Genomic DNA, 13617 nt, shown 5'->3' with positions numbered 1-13617 from the left:
TCATGCAGTAGAACACAGATGTGGGGGTCCATACACTCCCCTTTGTTAACATCCGTACAAATCTCTTGTTAGAAATTCAAATTCCTGTCATCGTGTGAAAATGTCTCATGGCCAGTGAGTCACGCTTAGAGGAAAAGGGGACCCTGCAACCACCTCCCACCACCCTGCCGAATGTTCGGCCTGCACCCTGAAACTTCCTCTGTCTCTTGGGGAGGAAATCATTGCTTAGTCTCCAGATTAAATGAACTTCTGAAGCAAATTCCCCCATAAAGGTGCTCAACTCAGAAAGGATAAAACCTAAAGGTAGAGGTTGGGAATGGGCAGGGGGGCTGTATGTGTGTGTGTGTGGGGGGGGAGGGTTGTATTTTGGTTGTGGCAGTATCTGAGAAGCAGCTTGGGCAGAGTCTAGAGTGGCCTTTCCAGAGGAGCCTGTGCTTCTGTCTGCTCTTTGTGAGCATCAGGACCCGTCAGTTCTGGAATCTGTTCAGGACTGCAAGCCAGGATTGAGGGGAACAGTGTTCTAGCAGGGTGGGATAGCTCAGAGTCCCTGGTATAGGCGTCCCCTGGTACTGGGACTTAGTGGGACCAACACTGCCAAAGGGGCACTGTGCAAGAAAGAGAGAAATGCAGTGAGGTGGGACAGAGAGGCACAGACAAGAGTGGAGGATGCGGGATTTGGGGACTAAGAGAGAGGAGAGAAGGGACAGAAAAGGGGGAGTTTATGTAGATAGCAGGAAATTCCCTCTTGTCCTGGTTTCACTTCTTTCATTTAATCTGCGTGTACAAAGTCAAGATTACGCAATTCAGATGTAGTCTGTTGCTCAAGAAACCATCATCGCTGTAGACCCTATCACCGTCGGTCAATGACCACAGATCACTGGAGGATGTGTTTTGGCCACACGTGGTTGCTGATGAACTCTGGGCAACTAAAAATATTGGTGGGGGTGGGGGTGGTGTTTGGGGGCAAGGAGGGAGAGGGCAAGTTAGAAACAGACCAAAGAGATCAATGTCTACCATTTCAGTGGATAACAGTCAGCCTGGGGATCTGGTCACAAGTTAGACCTGCAGAGCTCATCTCTTCTAAGATGCTGCCCTTCTGAGGGCTCTGGGCCACAGACTACACCAAACGCACCTTCTGGCTGCTATCTGAGCATTTCAATCTTCAGCTCTGCTTGAATGGCTTTGACCTCCTCAATCTCTTCCCTGTGTGTTGTTTTGTTTACCTCCCCACTATCCCGGGGAAAATCTTTCCTCCTTGGAGAGGAACGATAGCTCTAGGGTGGTGGGCTGCCGGCAGGTGTTTGGACAGAGGAGTTTCAGTCACTTGTCATCACACCAGATGAGATGGGTCTCTGCTCCCTCGGAGGACAGAGCTTGCCTCAGGAGCACCTTTGCGCTTGTGGTTTTCATCCACTAAACCACAAAGTCATTTTTCAGTCTTGGCTAAAACACCCAGAAAGCAGGTTCTTTTCAAGATACAGTTGAACGCAGCAAGAACAAGAAGTAAACACGAAAAGCTTTTATACAGAAATGTTGGTGAGGAAATGAAGGCAGGCAGGGTCCGGAGCACAGGGGAAGGTGTCAGGAGATAGATGGGGGCCAAGACTCAGAGTGCTCACCTCCGAGGTCACGGCCAGGGCTCCTCTCCAGCTAGCTTTCACCGCACCTGTTCTGTGTCTGGGCCCTAAGGCGGGGGGAGGGATAGGGAGGCAGAGGAAGTGAAGCAGGACTCCAGTAAGGTTACCCAAATGCAGATCACGTCAAGCACAATGAGGGACAGGGCTTTCGAATCCATTCTTCGCACAGCCCACCGTACATCTGACTGTGGCATGACCCCAAGGCAATCCTGCAGCGATTTTCCACTTTTCGTAAGGGAACATTCGGGATCCAAACTCGATGACAAGTCCCCATACGAATGGTCTACCTCCAAACTCCCGCCTCACTTCCCCACAATCAGACTTCCTGCCTCTGGGTTCTAGACATCCTGGCTTCCTTGGAATAGCCAAGAGAGCTCCATGCTTTGACTTGCCTCAAAATACACTGTGTCTTTTTCCTTCAATCCCTCCAGCTTCTACTCAGTCTTCGACTTCAGCTCACACGATGTTACTTCTAAGAAGTTTTTCCCGATTACCTCTCTCCCATCAGGGTAGCTTATCACCCAGTGCACCCTACATTCTCCTTAAGAACACTCACCACGCTGAAGTTTCTGTTCAGCGTCAGGCTTGCCTAAGAAAGGATGTCGTGATGGGGGAAGGGTGGTGATGGTAAAAATCTTGTTTTCTTAAAAGATAGAACCAGAATTCCTCTGGAGCGGAAGAATCTGTTCAGAGAAACAACATGGCTATTACGTTTGGAAGGAAGAGGGGAGCCTGAAACCTGATACAGCTGGAACCTGGGCAATGGGGCAATCAGAGAGAGAGGAGCTACTCTCTTCTAGAGATGGATAAGATCACGATGAAGCAATGCAAAATTCTAATGTAGCCATTAACAAATCCAGCAACACCTTAACTGCTAGGCAAAGAAGGATCAATATCAGGAAATACTTCTGTATAACTTGATGAATTATAAAGCTATGAGGCCACATAATCTGATAATCCCTTTAGCTATTGAAAGGTAAGTTGTTAAAATTCAGCATCTCATAACCGGTTATGTTTTTAACATAGTAGAATTTTCCATCTGAACCTCGAAGCATCTTGCTCAATGAGAATCACTGAAGTATTGCCACAAAAGTTAGGAACAGCATAAGGACGCCTCCTGTCACTGTGATCATTTGACATTCTTCTAGATACTAGCCATGATAAAAGTGAACCAGATTGGAAGTTGAAAAGAAAAAAGCCAAGAAGAAGAGAAAAAACGATCATCTGGGACCCCAGAAAGAACTTTAACAAACCAATATCAAAATGATTAGCATGGGCAACAAATAGATAAGACGGATGTCAATGAAGAAAAAGACGGTTCCTATACATATGAAAAATAGTCACCCACGCTCATGTGGAGTAATGCATGAAAATCACTAAGATACAGTTTTTCAGTGATCAGATTGGCAGATGAAATCATGAGGAAGGATATGCGGAAACGAATACAATGTTGGTGTAAGTAATTTGATTAACATTTTACTGTGGGCAACCCAGTAGTATCTATCAAAATTACAAATACGTGTACCAATAGTCTAGCAATGCTACTTCCAGGAATCTATTCAGGTGACCCAACTTTCTCTTGCTGTGCAACAAACCACTCCACACTCAGTGGCATAAAACAATTTTATGACGTTCATGATGTCATGTGCTAGGAATTCAGGCAGAGAAGGAGGGTATGACTTGTTTCTCCTACATGGCAGGCCGGGGCTTTAGTTGCGGTGGCTGAAATGGCTGCAGGTAGCTGGGACACCGCTAGATGAGAGCCACATGGCTGTGGCTTCCTGGTGGTCAACTGTGTTCCTAGGTTCTTCTCCACGTTGCGCCTGCTGGGGCTGGAACATCCAAGATGGCTTCTCCACTCCTTCACCAGGGGGACAGCGCTCTTCTCCTGGTTGTTTGGATTACTAGTTCCTCACAGTGAAGTCAAGGCAGGAATTTAAAGGGAGTATTGGTCAGCTTTAAGCCCTGGGAGAGCAGGGAGTTTGAAGGGCAGCCACAGTGGCCGTTCAGAGGGGTTGAGCTGGTGTGGGGGTGAACTGGTGAAGGAGGGAGTGGAAGGACCCGTGCCTGAGGCTTGTCCATGTCCCATTCCCCAAGGAACGGGGAACTGTCTTCACATCATGGGACTTGATGCTCCCAAAGGGGATGATGGTGATCCATCCTCTGAGACTATAAACAAAGCAGTGGAATAAAATTCAAAAGGGACGTCTCTGCGCTCCCTCACTTGGCAGGATATAGCTGTCGGTGATGTGACACTGCTGCTAAGTGTATCGTTTAGTGGAATGCTTCTGTTGATGTCTTTTGTGGGGAGCTATTCTTAGAAAATGTACTGTAAACCCTAAGGAGCGATTGTGGAAGCAGCTGAAAAGTCAGCAGCATTCCTGTTCTCGGGCTATTGATCGCAATGGCCCCGTAGAGCAGGATCCCGTGATCCCCAGGGGCAGGGCATAGGTTAGGAGCTGTGAAAGAATGTGACCCTCAGTCCCCCTTCCTGCACCTGGGGATTGCTAGCCCAAACGTCCCCCTCCTCCCTTATCCCATGACTGCCTCCATGTGGGTGGGCGCCTAGGGGAGGATGCAAGCCTGCCTTAGGGCTTCGAGGGAGTTGCCATCCCTTTGTACTCCTTTCCCATGCCTCTGTCCTTGCTTGTCTGATAAAAAAATAAAATAAAAGCTATGTGCAGAATTTAGCTGCCGCTGCTCTCCCTTGCAAAGGCAGCCCTACACGGCCGCTCAGATGGGTGTCTGAGAACACTATTTCGGTGCGTGACGACACTCTTGTGGGACTTAAAATGTATTTAAGACTTTTTAATTTAAAAGTTTAGTTATTATTCGTTATGATTATACTGTGAGATTGGCCCTTTTTTACAACTATGGGTGTCAATTTTAACCAATTCCTTGGTGGCAGATCCTATGCTTTGTTAAGCTAACAGTTCTCCACACTTTTCAATGGACAAGTCACTAAATCTAACCTCTTTCAAAAGACCCGATTTGGTATTTTGTTTGTTTATCAAAGTTTGTCCGTTGTGTTGCGTCTCTGCTTTGTTTTGGTTTGCACATAGCTCTTCCATGAAACGTTGGAAGTCAGCAACAAACCTCAGGTGTGGATTGTTCTACACACTACCCCAGCCTTTGCTAGTTCACGTCAAACACTCTCAGCGCACTTCTTTATATGTGTGGTGAGGATGCTTCAGATCGGCCGTCTCAACAACTCTCAAGTGTACAATCCAGAATTATACCTATAGGTGCCATGCTGTGGGTTAGATCCCCAGAACTTAGTCATCTTATAATTGAAGGCTTTTACCTTTTGGCCAGCAACTCCCCATCTCCCCAAATCCCTAGCCCCTGGTAATCACCATTATAACTCCCTGTTTCTATGAGTTCCATTTCTTATTAGGTTCCGCATATAAGTGAGATTATACGGTATTTGTCTTTCGCTGTCCGATTTTTTTTAACTTAGCATAATGACCTAAGGTTTATCCATGTTGTTGCAAACGGCAGGATTTCCTTCTTTCCCGTGTCTGAACAATATTCCATTGTGTACACCTATCACATCTTCTTTATCCATTCATCCACTGACAAACAGACATTGTTTCCATAACTTGGCTATTGTGAATAATGCTGCAGTGAACACGGGAGTGCAGGTATCTCCTCAAGATCCTGATTTTGTCTCCTTTGGCTATATACCCAGGAGAGGGATTGCTGGATCGTATGGTAGTTCTATTTGTAATTTTTGAAGGAATCTCCATCTGTCTTCCATAATGGCTGCACCAGTTGCATTCCCACTAGCACTGTACAAGGGTTTCCCTTTTCTCCACATCCTCCCCAACACTTGTTATTGCTTGTCTTTTTGGTCATAGTCATTCTGACAGGTGTGAGAAAACTCACTGTAGTTTTGATTTGCATTTCCCTGATACTTAGTGATGCTGAGCACTTTTTCATGCGCCTGTTGGCTATTTGTATGTCTTCTTTGGAAAAAACATCTCTTCAGGTCCTTTGCCCATTTTTAAATTGGGCTCTTTGACATGATACTTACATTCGCCCGTGGCTTTCTTTTATTAAGCCCAAGATATTTTTTGTATTCAGAAAATCAATGTCTTAAGATTTTATTATTTAAACAATTTTATATGGAGGTGATTTACTGAATTTTATCTATGAATTAGAAAAGTGTTGGGCTTTGGATTTGATGTAGGTTGCATTGTATTTGTTTTACATATACAACAACAGGAAATAGGTCCCTGTTAGCGCTTTGCCACAGACTGTTGTATTTTTAGGAAAAGATTACTGATACGAAGCAGGAGCTGCTCATATAGTCTTGCTCTTTAAGGGCACTTAAGGAACTGCCAGTGAAGGAGCTGGAAGAATACAGAACAAACTGATAATAGTTTGTCACAAGGTAGTGATGTTCACCCAAGTCCCATGGCTCCCCTGCATTTCCCAGCCTCCCTTAGAGTGAGCTCAGAGCCGTGGATTATTCCTCATCAGTGGGTTGGGAGAGAAAGCCACACGTGGTCACTAGGAATCTGGGATGAAGGCAACGTAAACTCCATATTCTCTCTCCCGCCCCCCCCCCCCCCCCCGTCCCCCGTTCTGCTGACCTTCACATAAATAAGGAGAAAGAGCACTTGAACGATTTCGACTTTAACTCTTTGGGTTGTTCTTCCGGAAAGTGGACACTCCCGATTATTACTGTAGACACTACTAGATCATTGCTCCCTAGAGGTGTTTTCCCCGAACTGACAGAGCTGGATAGGAAAGAAAAGCAGGGGGACCGTGGGAGCCATCGGGAGTTATTTCAAAATCCTTTCAAGGTTAATGACTGTTAACTCCCAGTCTGACTCAAGAAACGGGCTTCTCACAGGTTCCCCTTTCTACATACCTTTTCCTTCTGCACAGTGCCCCGCTAGAGGTGCCCCCCCACCTCCCAGACCCACACACTTGCCCCCCACCCCAAATGGTACTTGCCTTTAGAACAGTCACTGCCACCAGTGAGAATGAGGCTTAACTCCTGGGCGGGCTTTGCATTTGGGCAAACTTGTGACCCGGAGGACACAGCCCGGGCAGGAAGAGACCAAACCTACCAGCTACCCTGACGTGCCTGCCTTTCTCCCCTGTCCAGCTGAAATCATTCCAACACTGCTTTTTCACTACAGGCAAGAAAACGTGGTCCACACGATAGCAAGTAACTACTGATTCAATTTTCCCATTTTAACACAGGCATAAGGAGGGGCTCTTTGCAGCAGGGAAGCTCTGCGGACATTAAGGAGAGGAAGACGACAGGCTGGGCTTTTGTTTTATTTTCTCTTTCTCTTTGAGCTGAGCTGGCAAGTCTCAGGTTTGAATGGGAGTCATCTGGGTTTCTTTGGACAGTAAATCAGGTAAGCCCACATTCATGAAAAGTTCCACAGTGTTGATTTCTAATTAGCAGGTTATGCTTGGGGGAAAAAATATCTTTTGTAGAACAAATTTTCCCTGTTTTAAGGGAAGCGATTTAGACTGGCTGCCTTTGGCTGAAGTACAGCCAGTTTACAAGACTGTAAACTTTGTAGACTTTCGTTTATACGTTACTGGCAAACAGCTTCCTTACCATGAAGCCAATAAAGAGTGCTAACTGGGAAGAATGTGGGCATTCACATGTGTTCGTGAGTCTTCTGTGCCTTGTCGCTTTGGTGTACGCTGCCAGACTTAAGCAAGAGAGAAAAACCATCTGATGAAAATGAACTGATGTTTCTCACTGCACAGGGAAAGGGAATGGGTCCCAAGTTTTCTTCAAGTTGGCTGTTGAGGATCGAGGAAAACTCAAGTAATTGATGGATTGAATGAAATGTATTTCAGGCTTCAAGGATAGTGTACTTAATTCACTGAGTCTCTCACAAGAATTTCAAACGAAGGGCGAGGTTTGGAGAGAGGGCAGAGGACGGGAGAGGAGGGAGCAAGGTGGGGAAAGCAGGAGAGAAGGAAAGAGAAGACTGAGCCTCGCATCAGGGCAGGCCAACAAGAAGGAAGGCGAGAGAAGGAATGGGTGAGGCCAAGGAGAGCAAGAGTGAGGCTGAGGGGCCATGGGAGGAAGGAGGAAGGACACAGAGAAGAGGTGGGCATGGAGACCAGAAACAGCAGGGGCGTACAAAGGAAACCTACTTCTCCACTCACTGACTCACCACCGGGTGACTCTGGGCAAATGACTATGTCTCTGTAAGACAGGATAATTCTCTCCCCCATCAGCTATGTGTAAGCAAACGAGGCATGGGTGTGACAGTGCTGTAGGAATACAAGGGTCTTTCCTGATTCAGAACTAAAAAAATTATCTATATATGTGGTATCTAAAATATATCTAGGGCGCCTGGGTGGCTCAGTCGGTTAAGCGCCTGCCTTCGGCTCAGGTCATGGTCCTGGAGTCCCGGGCTCGAGTCCCGCATCGGGCTCCCCGCTCAGCGGGGAGTCTGCTTCTCCCTCCAACCCTCCCCCCTCTCATGTGCGCTCTCTCCATCTCTCATTCTCGCTCTCTCAAATAAATAAATAAAAATCTTTAAAAAAATAAAATAAAACATATCTCTATTCCCTGAAATTGCAGAGCTGGATAGGAAAGAAAAGGAGGGGGCCACGGAAGCCAGGAGAGAGTTATTTCAAAATCCCTTAAGGGTTAATGACTGTTAACTCCAGTCTGGCTCAGGAATATATATATTATATATATAATTGGTCTCTGGTCTCTCTGTGCCTCAGGAACGACAATGGACCAACACGAATGCGGTCACCCTGGTAAGTGACTTCTTCTGTGTGTGATTGTTTTACCAATTTCTGTGTCAATTTTACATAAAAATCATGCAACCTTCTCTAAGCAAAGTATAAGCTATCAGATATTTCTTCAGAGAGAATAATTTTACTTTGCTTATTCCAGTATTTCCCCAGTCCAGGCTTTACACTGGTGGTCCAGACCACAGCCCAGCCCAGCGAGGTCAGAAGAGCCATCTCTGGCCTTAGAATAGAGTCAAGTTACCTAAGCCATGTGGAGATCGAACCCACAGTCGTGGCTACACATCTCTGATCTTCAGAAAATTTATCTTTTACACAGCCAGACCTGGCTGAGTCAAGCAAGCCTAGCATGACTAGATATGTTTCTAAATCCATATCGTCCCCCAAGTATGTTTTTCTACGATCCAACATGGCAGCATCCTGTAGTCCTAGAGAAACTGAGTTTGTTTTTTTTAATAAACATTTATTTATTGATTTCAGAGAGAGAGAGAGAGAGAGAGAGAGAATGAGCATGGGAAAGCGAGCAGGGTGAGGGGCAGAGGGAGAGGGAGAGACAGAATCCTTGAGCAGACTCCCCGCTGAGCACAGAACCCTACACGGGGCTCATTTTAAGGACCCTGAGATCATGACATGAGCCAAAACCAAGAGCCGGCCTCTCAAACAACTGAACCACCCAGGTGCCCTGAGAAACAGAGATGTTTTAAAAATCACTGTTGGTTTGATTTGATTTGATAATGGAGTTAGCCTCTATTTTATAAATCCAATGTATTGGGAGACTATCTTTGCTCATAGTGTGGGAATATCTCTTATTGTTAAAAGTATTCCATTGGTATAACCAGTGGTCATAACGTAGCAAACTCGCTCTTACAGGAGCATATATGAAGAACCAACGTGCCAGAGGATCAGAGCTGAGAATCATTCTGGTGGGCAAAACAGGAACGGGCAAAAGTGCCACCGGGAACAGCATCCTTGGGAAGCAAGCATTTGGGTCCCAGCTGACTGCCCAGCCTTTCACTAAGACTTGCAGTGAGAGTCAGGGAAGCTGGGGAAAGAGAGAGATGGTCATTATCGACACACCGGATATGTTTTCTGGGGAGGACCACTCCGATGCCCTGTGCAAAGAGGTGCAGAGGTGCTACTTACTCTCTGCCCCAGGACCCCATGTGCTGCTCCTGGTGACCCAGCTGGGCCGATTCACCGCCCAGGACCAGCAGGCTGTGCAGAGGATGAAGGAGATCTTTGGAGAAGATGCCATGAGTCACACAATTGTCCTCTTCACCCACAAAGAAGACCTCGAGCGAGAATCCTTGACGGATTACCTCCAGGACACAGATAACAAAGCCCTACGCAAGCTGGTGGCAGCATGTGGGGGGCGAGTGTGTGCCTTTAACAACTGTGCTACAGGGAGGGATCGGGATGGCCAAGCGAAGGAGCTCATGGACTTGATGGAAGGCCTGGTGTTGGAGAAAAGGGGTGACCACTACACCAATGGGCTCTACAGCCTTGTAACAGCGTCAGCATGTGGACCTGTGTGCGAAGAGGAAGGGTTAAAGGATTTCAAAAGAGATCTTAGGAAGTACATGGAAAATCAGAGACGATACTCCACCATGGCCAAAGCAAATGACCTGAAACAAGCCCTAATCAAGACACCAGTCTTTATTTTTTCAGTTTTTATTCATTTCTTTCTCAAATTGCCTGTTCTGTTATTTTGTGTATTGTATAGAATGTGCGTCTCGTTTTGCTGCTTTCTTTTCAGTGTATGCTGTTTGTTCTGTAGCTTACTGTTAATGATAGCCAAAATATTGATGATAAGTTTGAGAAAGATCACTGGGCTGGAAGGCAAGACTCCTAGATTATCGTTACAGGTCAGAGATTATTCATTCACGACCAGATACCGGGTGAGTCCAAGTGCCTCCCCTGGAAAACGCAGTGCCTGACATCAGTAAATGTTTGTGGTTCTGTGAAGTGTTTAAATCTTAACATCACTCTCTTAATGACCCAAGTTATTTTAACAGTTACTGTCTGCCTTGAAATTTAATACGAAAAGCGTTTGAAAGCTGTAAACATAAAATTCCTCTCATTTGCAAACCTCTAAAGCCAGTTTTAGGTTCCTGGAAACCCCTTTTCTTCTTTATGATACTACTATTTCTACTGAATATAATAAAAACAACAATAAAGCTTCTACTCGGTAGAAGAACATAGCAAAAATAAATAAGATGTAAAGTTCCTGAGATCCCATTTCTTCTATCTAGGCAGTGGCCTGCCAGGGCTGAGCTCCCTCAAAACCTTCCCCTGGGAATTGGCCCTCCATGTGCTCTCCTTTCACTGAAGCCAAACAACCGGAGTTGCTTTTGTCTGTTTTCCCCGACCTCAGGCTGCCTTCCCCTGTCATTGGATTGTCTTCCCTCCTGTCTTTGCCCTCATGTTTCACAGACTCCCCCAAAGCCCGAGGGGGAGAGCCAACACAGAGCAGAACCTCAGTCCATCTCGTTTATTTGAGTTCAATCTGAGTTGAATAAATATAGGAAACAATCACATTGTGTTAAAGGAAATCGGTATTTCCTTTAGATGGTAAATGTTTGTTCTGCCTTATATTCTTGTTGAACAGACACTAACTCCTGTCATTCCTAACCCCGTCTGCAAAGACCATACACCCCAGTACAAACACACCCACACACATTCGGGCATGTGATCAGAAGAACAAAATACATAAAGCCTGTCCATCTACCAGTCAGGCGATGTCTCCCTGGGCATGGCCATTCCCACCCCTCTGCAGCTTGAAGGCAGATGGGTTCCTTAGGGGCCATTGAGACCCTGCAGAGACTCACCTTCTGAAGAGGAGTGTTTTCCTTGGTTTACACACTCACAGGGTAAGGTTACACTTTCCAACTCAGGGATGAATTTAAAAACATTGGAGAGGTTTGGAAATTTCTCTTTTATTTCAATCTCGAAAAAAGGAGCAGACAGTCTTGGGGCCAACTGGTGAAGTGAGGTGAGGTGCGGAGTCATCTTCTGTCCCATGTGTCTCTGGGAGGGTCAGCGCTCTGGTCCAGGTCAAATGAGCCCGGTTAGCCTGTCTCGTCCGTCCTGATTGTGCCTCCCTGTCTCTCCAGCACCTCTACCCTGACGCACAAACTCAAGCTCCTCTCTGATACTGCTGTGTATTTTCCAAATCTCCCCTCTCCCGTGCCCCCTGCCAGGTTGGCCTCTCAGTCAGCGATACGCACATGACTGATGACCTCAGATTACTCATGAGATGCTTACAAAGGGACAATCTCGCTGCAACAGCTGAGCAGAAATTACAGAGAAAGGCCCACAGTCCTGCATGGAAGCCATGCAGACACTAACAGGAACGCCGAAGCCCAGTGCCGAGATTTGAAATTCCCTCAGCTGCAAAGGTCAATTTGGTTTAAGGGTTGTGTGCAGGTCCGAGCAGGAGCCCTGATAGGGAATCTTGATTTTGGTCATGTTCACTTTTCAGTAGACTCTTGTGATGAACAAACAGAAACAAACAAAATCAAACCGAACGCTGGCATTGTCTCTCTGCTGAGAAAGAGGAAAAGGGTCACCGGAAAAATAAATACAAAAAATAAAAATGAAAAAAAGAATAGCAAGGTGTCCAGTGTGAACAATGGAAAGTTTTAACCCATGACCAAACTAGAAGAGTTGGATTCTTCTCTTTTTAGTTGGGGAGGTTGGGATCCCAGGGAGCTCCCAAGGGGCAGTGATTGAGCTGATGGAAATGTGGGAAGGAGCACTCCGGGGGTCCCACTAAGGCTGCAATCCAGGACACACTGGGAAGAGAGTGTGTTTGTGGGCAGTGTGTTACAAGCTGGGATATATGCGAAAGGATAAAGGATGCCATGAAAAATATCTGAAACATATTAGTGGGTAAAAACAGCATAGCATGCTAGGATAGCTGGACATCCGCAGGCAAAATGTGAATGTGGATCCCTGTATCATGTTATCTAGAAATAGTAGTATACAAAGGGGATCGAAGAGCTAAACATAAGAGTTAAAACGGTAAGACTCTTTTTCTTTTCTAAAGACTTATTTATTTGTTTGAGAGAGAGAGAGAACCCAAGTGGGAAGGGCAGAGGGAGAGGGAGAGAGAATCTCAAGCAGACACCGCACTGAGCACAGAGCCAGATGTGGGGCTCGATCCCATGACACTGAGATCAGGACCCAAGCCTTTGAAACTGAGAGATGGGCGCTTACTTGACTGCACCCCTCAGGCACCCCAAAACTGTAAGACTCTTAAAACACAGGTGTAAATCTTTATAACCATGAGTTAGGCAATAGTTTCCAACATATGACACCAAAATCACAATCGATCAAAGAAAAATAGAATAACTGGATTAAAACATTTGCCCACCATAGAACACCATCAAAACTGAACAGACAACCCACAGAAGGGGAGAAAATATGTGCAAATTCTATATCTGATAAAGATCTAGTACCCAGAATATATAAAGCGCTCTCACAACTCCATAGTAAAAAGATAAATAACTCAGTTTTTTAAATAGGTAAAAAAAATGGTTCAGCATTTCTCCAAAGGAGATACGCAAATAGTCAATAAACACATGAAAAGATGCTCGATATCATGAGTCAGTGGGGAAATGCAAATCAAAACCAAAATAAGATACCACTTCACATTCGCAGGATGGTTATAATTTAAAAAAAAAAGAAAGAAAAGAAAAACTAACAAATCCAAGTGAAGATGTGGAGAGATTGGACCCTGATACATTACTGGTAAGGGAACAAGCACTATGGAAAGGAGTCTGGCAGTTCCTCAAAAAGTTAGACACAGAGTTACCACATGACTCAGTAATTCCACTCCTAGGTATGTACCCAAGAGAGCTGAAAACATGTTCACACCAAAACTTGTACCTGAATGTTCATAGCAGCATGATTCATAATTGCCAAAAAAGTGGAAGCAACCCAATGTCCATGAACTGATGGATGGATGGATGGAATATTATTTATCCAGGCCACCACATGAATGAACCTTGAAAGCGTTATGCTAAGTGAAAGAAGCCAGACACACAAAAATAACATAAAGGTATGATTCCATTTGTACGGAATGTCCAAACACGAGAGTGGGCTCATGAGAGTGTCCTTGAGAGGGTTTGATCCTTAGTTCCTTGTACTCTGTCAACACTTATATTCAACTTCACTTTTTGAAATGTGTTGTTGTTTTTTTATGTAGGCTCCACGCCCAGCATGGAGC

The 13617-nt window shown here is 45.5% G+C and overlaps 1 protein-coding gene across 4 annotated transcripts; it reads left to right on the top strand.

Moving 5' to 3' along the window:
* Window positions 1–200: 200 nt before the first annotated feature.
* Window positions 201–11997, top strand: LOC114204224 (GTPase IMAP family member 2-like). 4 transcript variants are annotated; one of them, XM_088018352.1, is made up of 4 exons: window positions 201–303; window positions 6855–7015; window positions 8358–8393; window positions 9258–11997. In XM_088018352.1, the coding sequence occupies exons 2-4, from the start codon at window positions 6979–6981 to the stop codon at window positions 10322–10324; spliced, it is 1140 nt and encodes a 379-aa protein (XP_087874478.1). In that variant the 5' UTR covers window positions 201–303; window positions 6855–6978; the 3' UTR covers window positions 10325–11997. The 4 variants fall into 4 exon arrangements, with proteins under 4 accessions (XP_087874478.1, XP_087874479.1, XP_087874480.1 ...); XM_088018354.1 differs by lacking the exons at window positions 201–303; window positions 6855–7015 and adding an exon at window positions 6645–6819; XM_088018351.1 differs by lacking the exon at window positions 201–303 and having other exon boundaries at window positions 6646–7015.
* Window positions 11998–13617: the final 1620 nt, after the last annotated feature.

The sequence above is a fragment of the Eumetopias jubatus genome, unplaced genomic scaffold, assembly GCF_037043125.1.
Source record: "Eumetopias jubatus isolate StellerSeaLion01/CBP00866 unplaced genomic scaffold, mEumJub1_p1.0 scaffold_14, whole genome shotgun sequence".
NCBI lineage: Eukaryota > Metazoa > Chordata > Mammalia > Carnivora > Otariidae > Eumetopias > Eumetopias jubatus.
The sequence above is the reverse complement of the archived record's forward strand: the minus strand, read 5'-3'. Positions and strand labels throughout refer to the sequence as shown.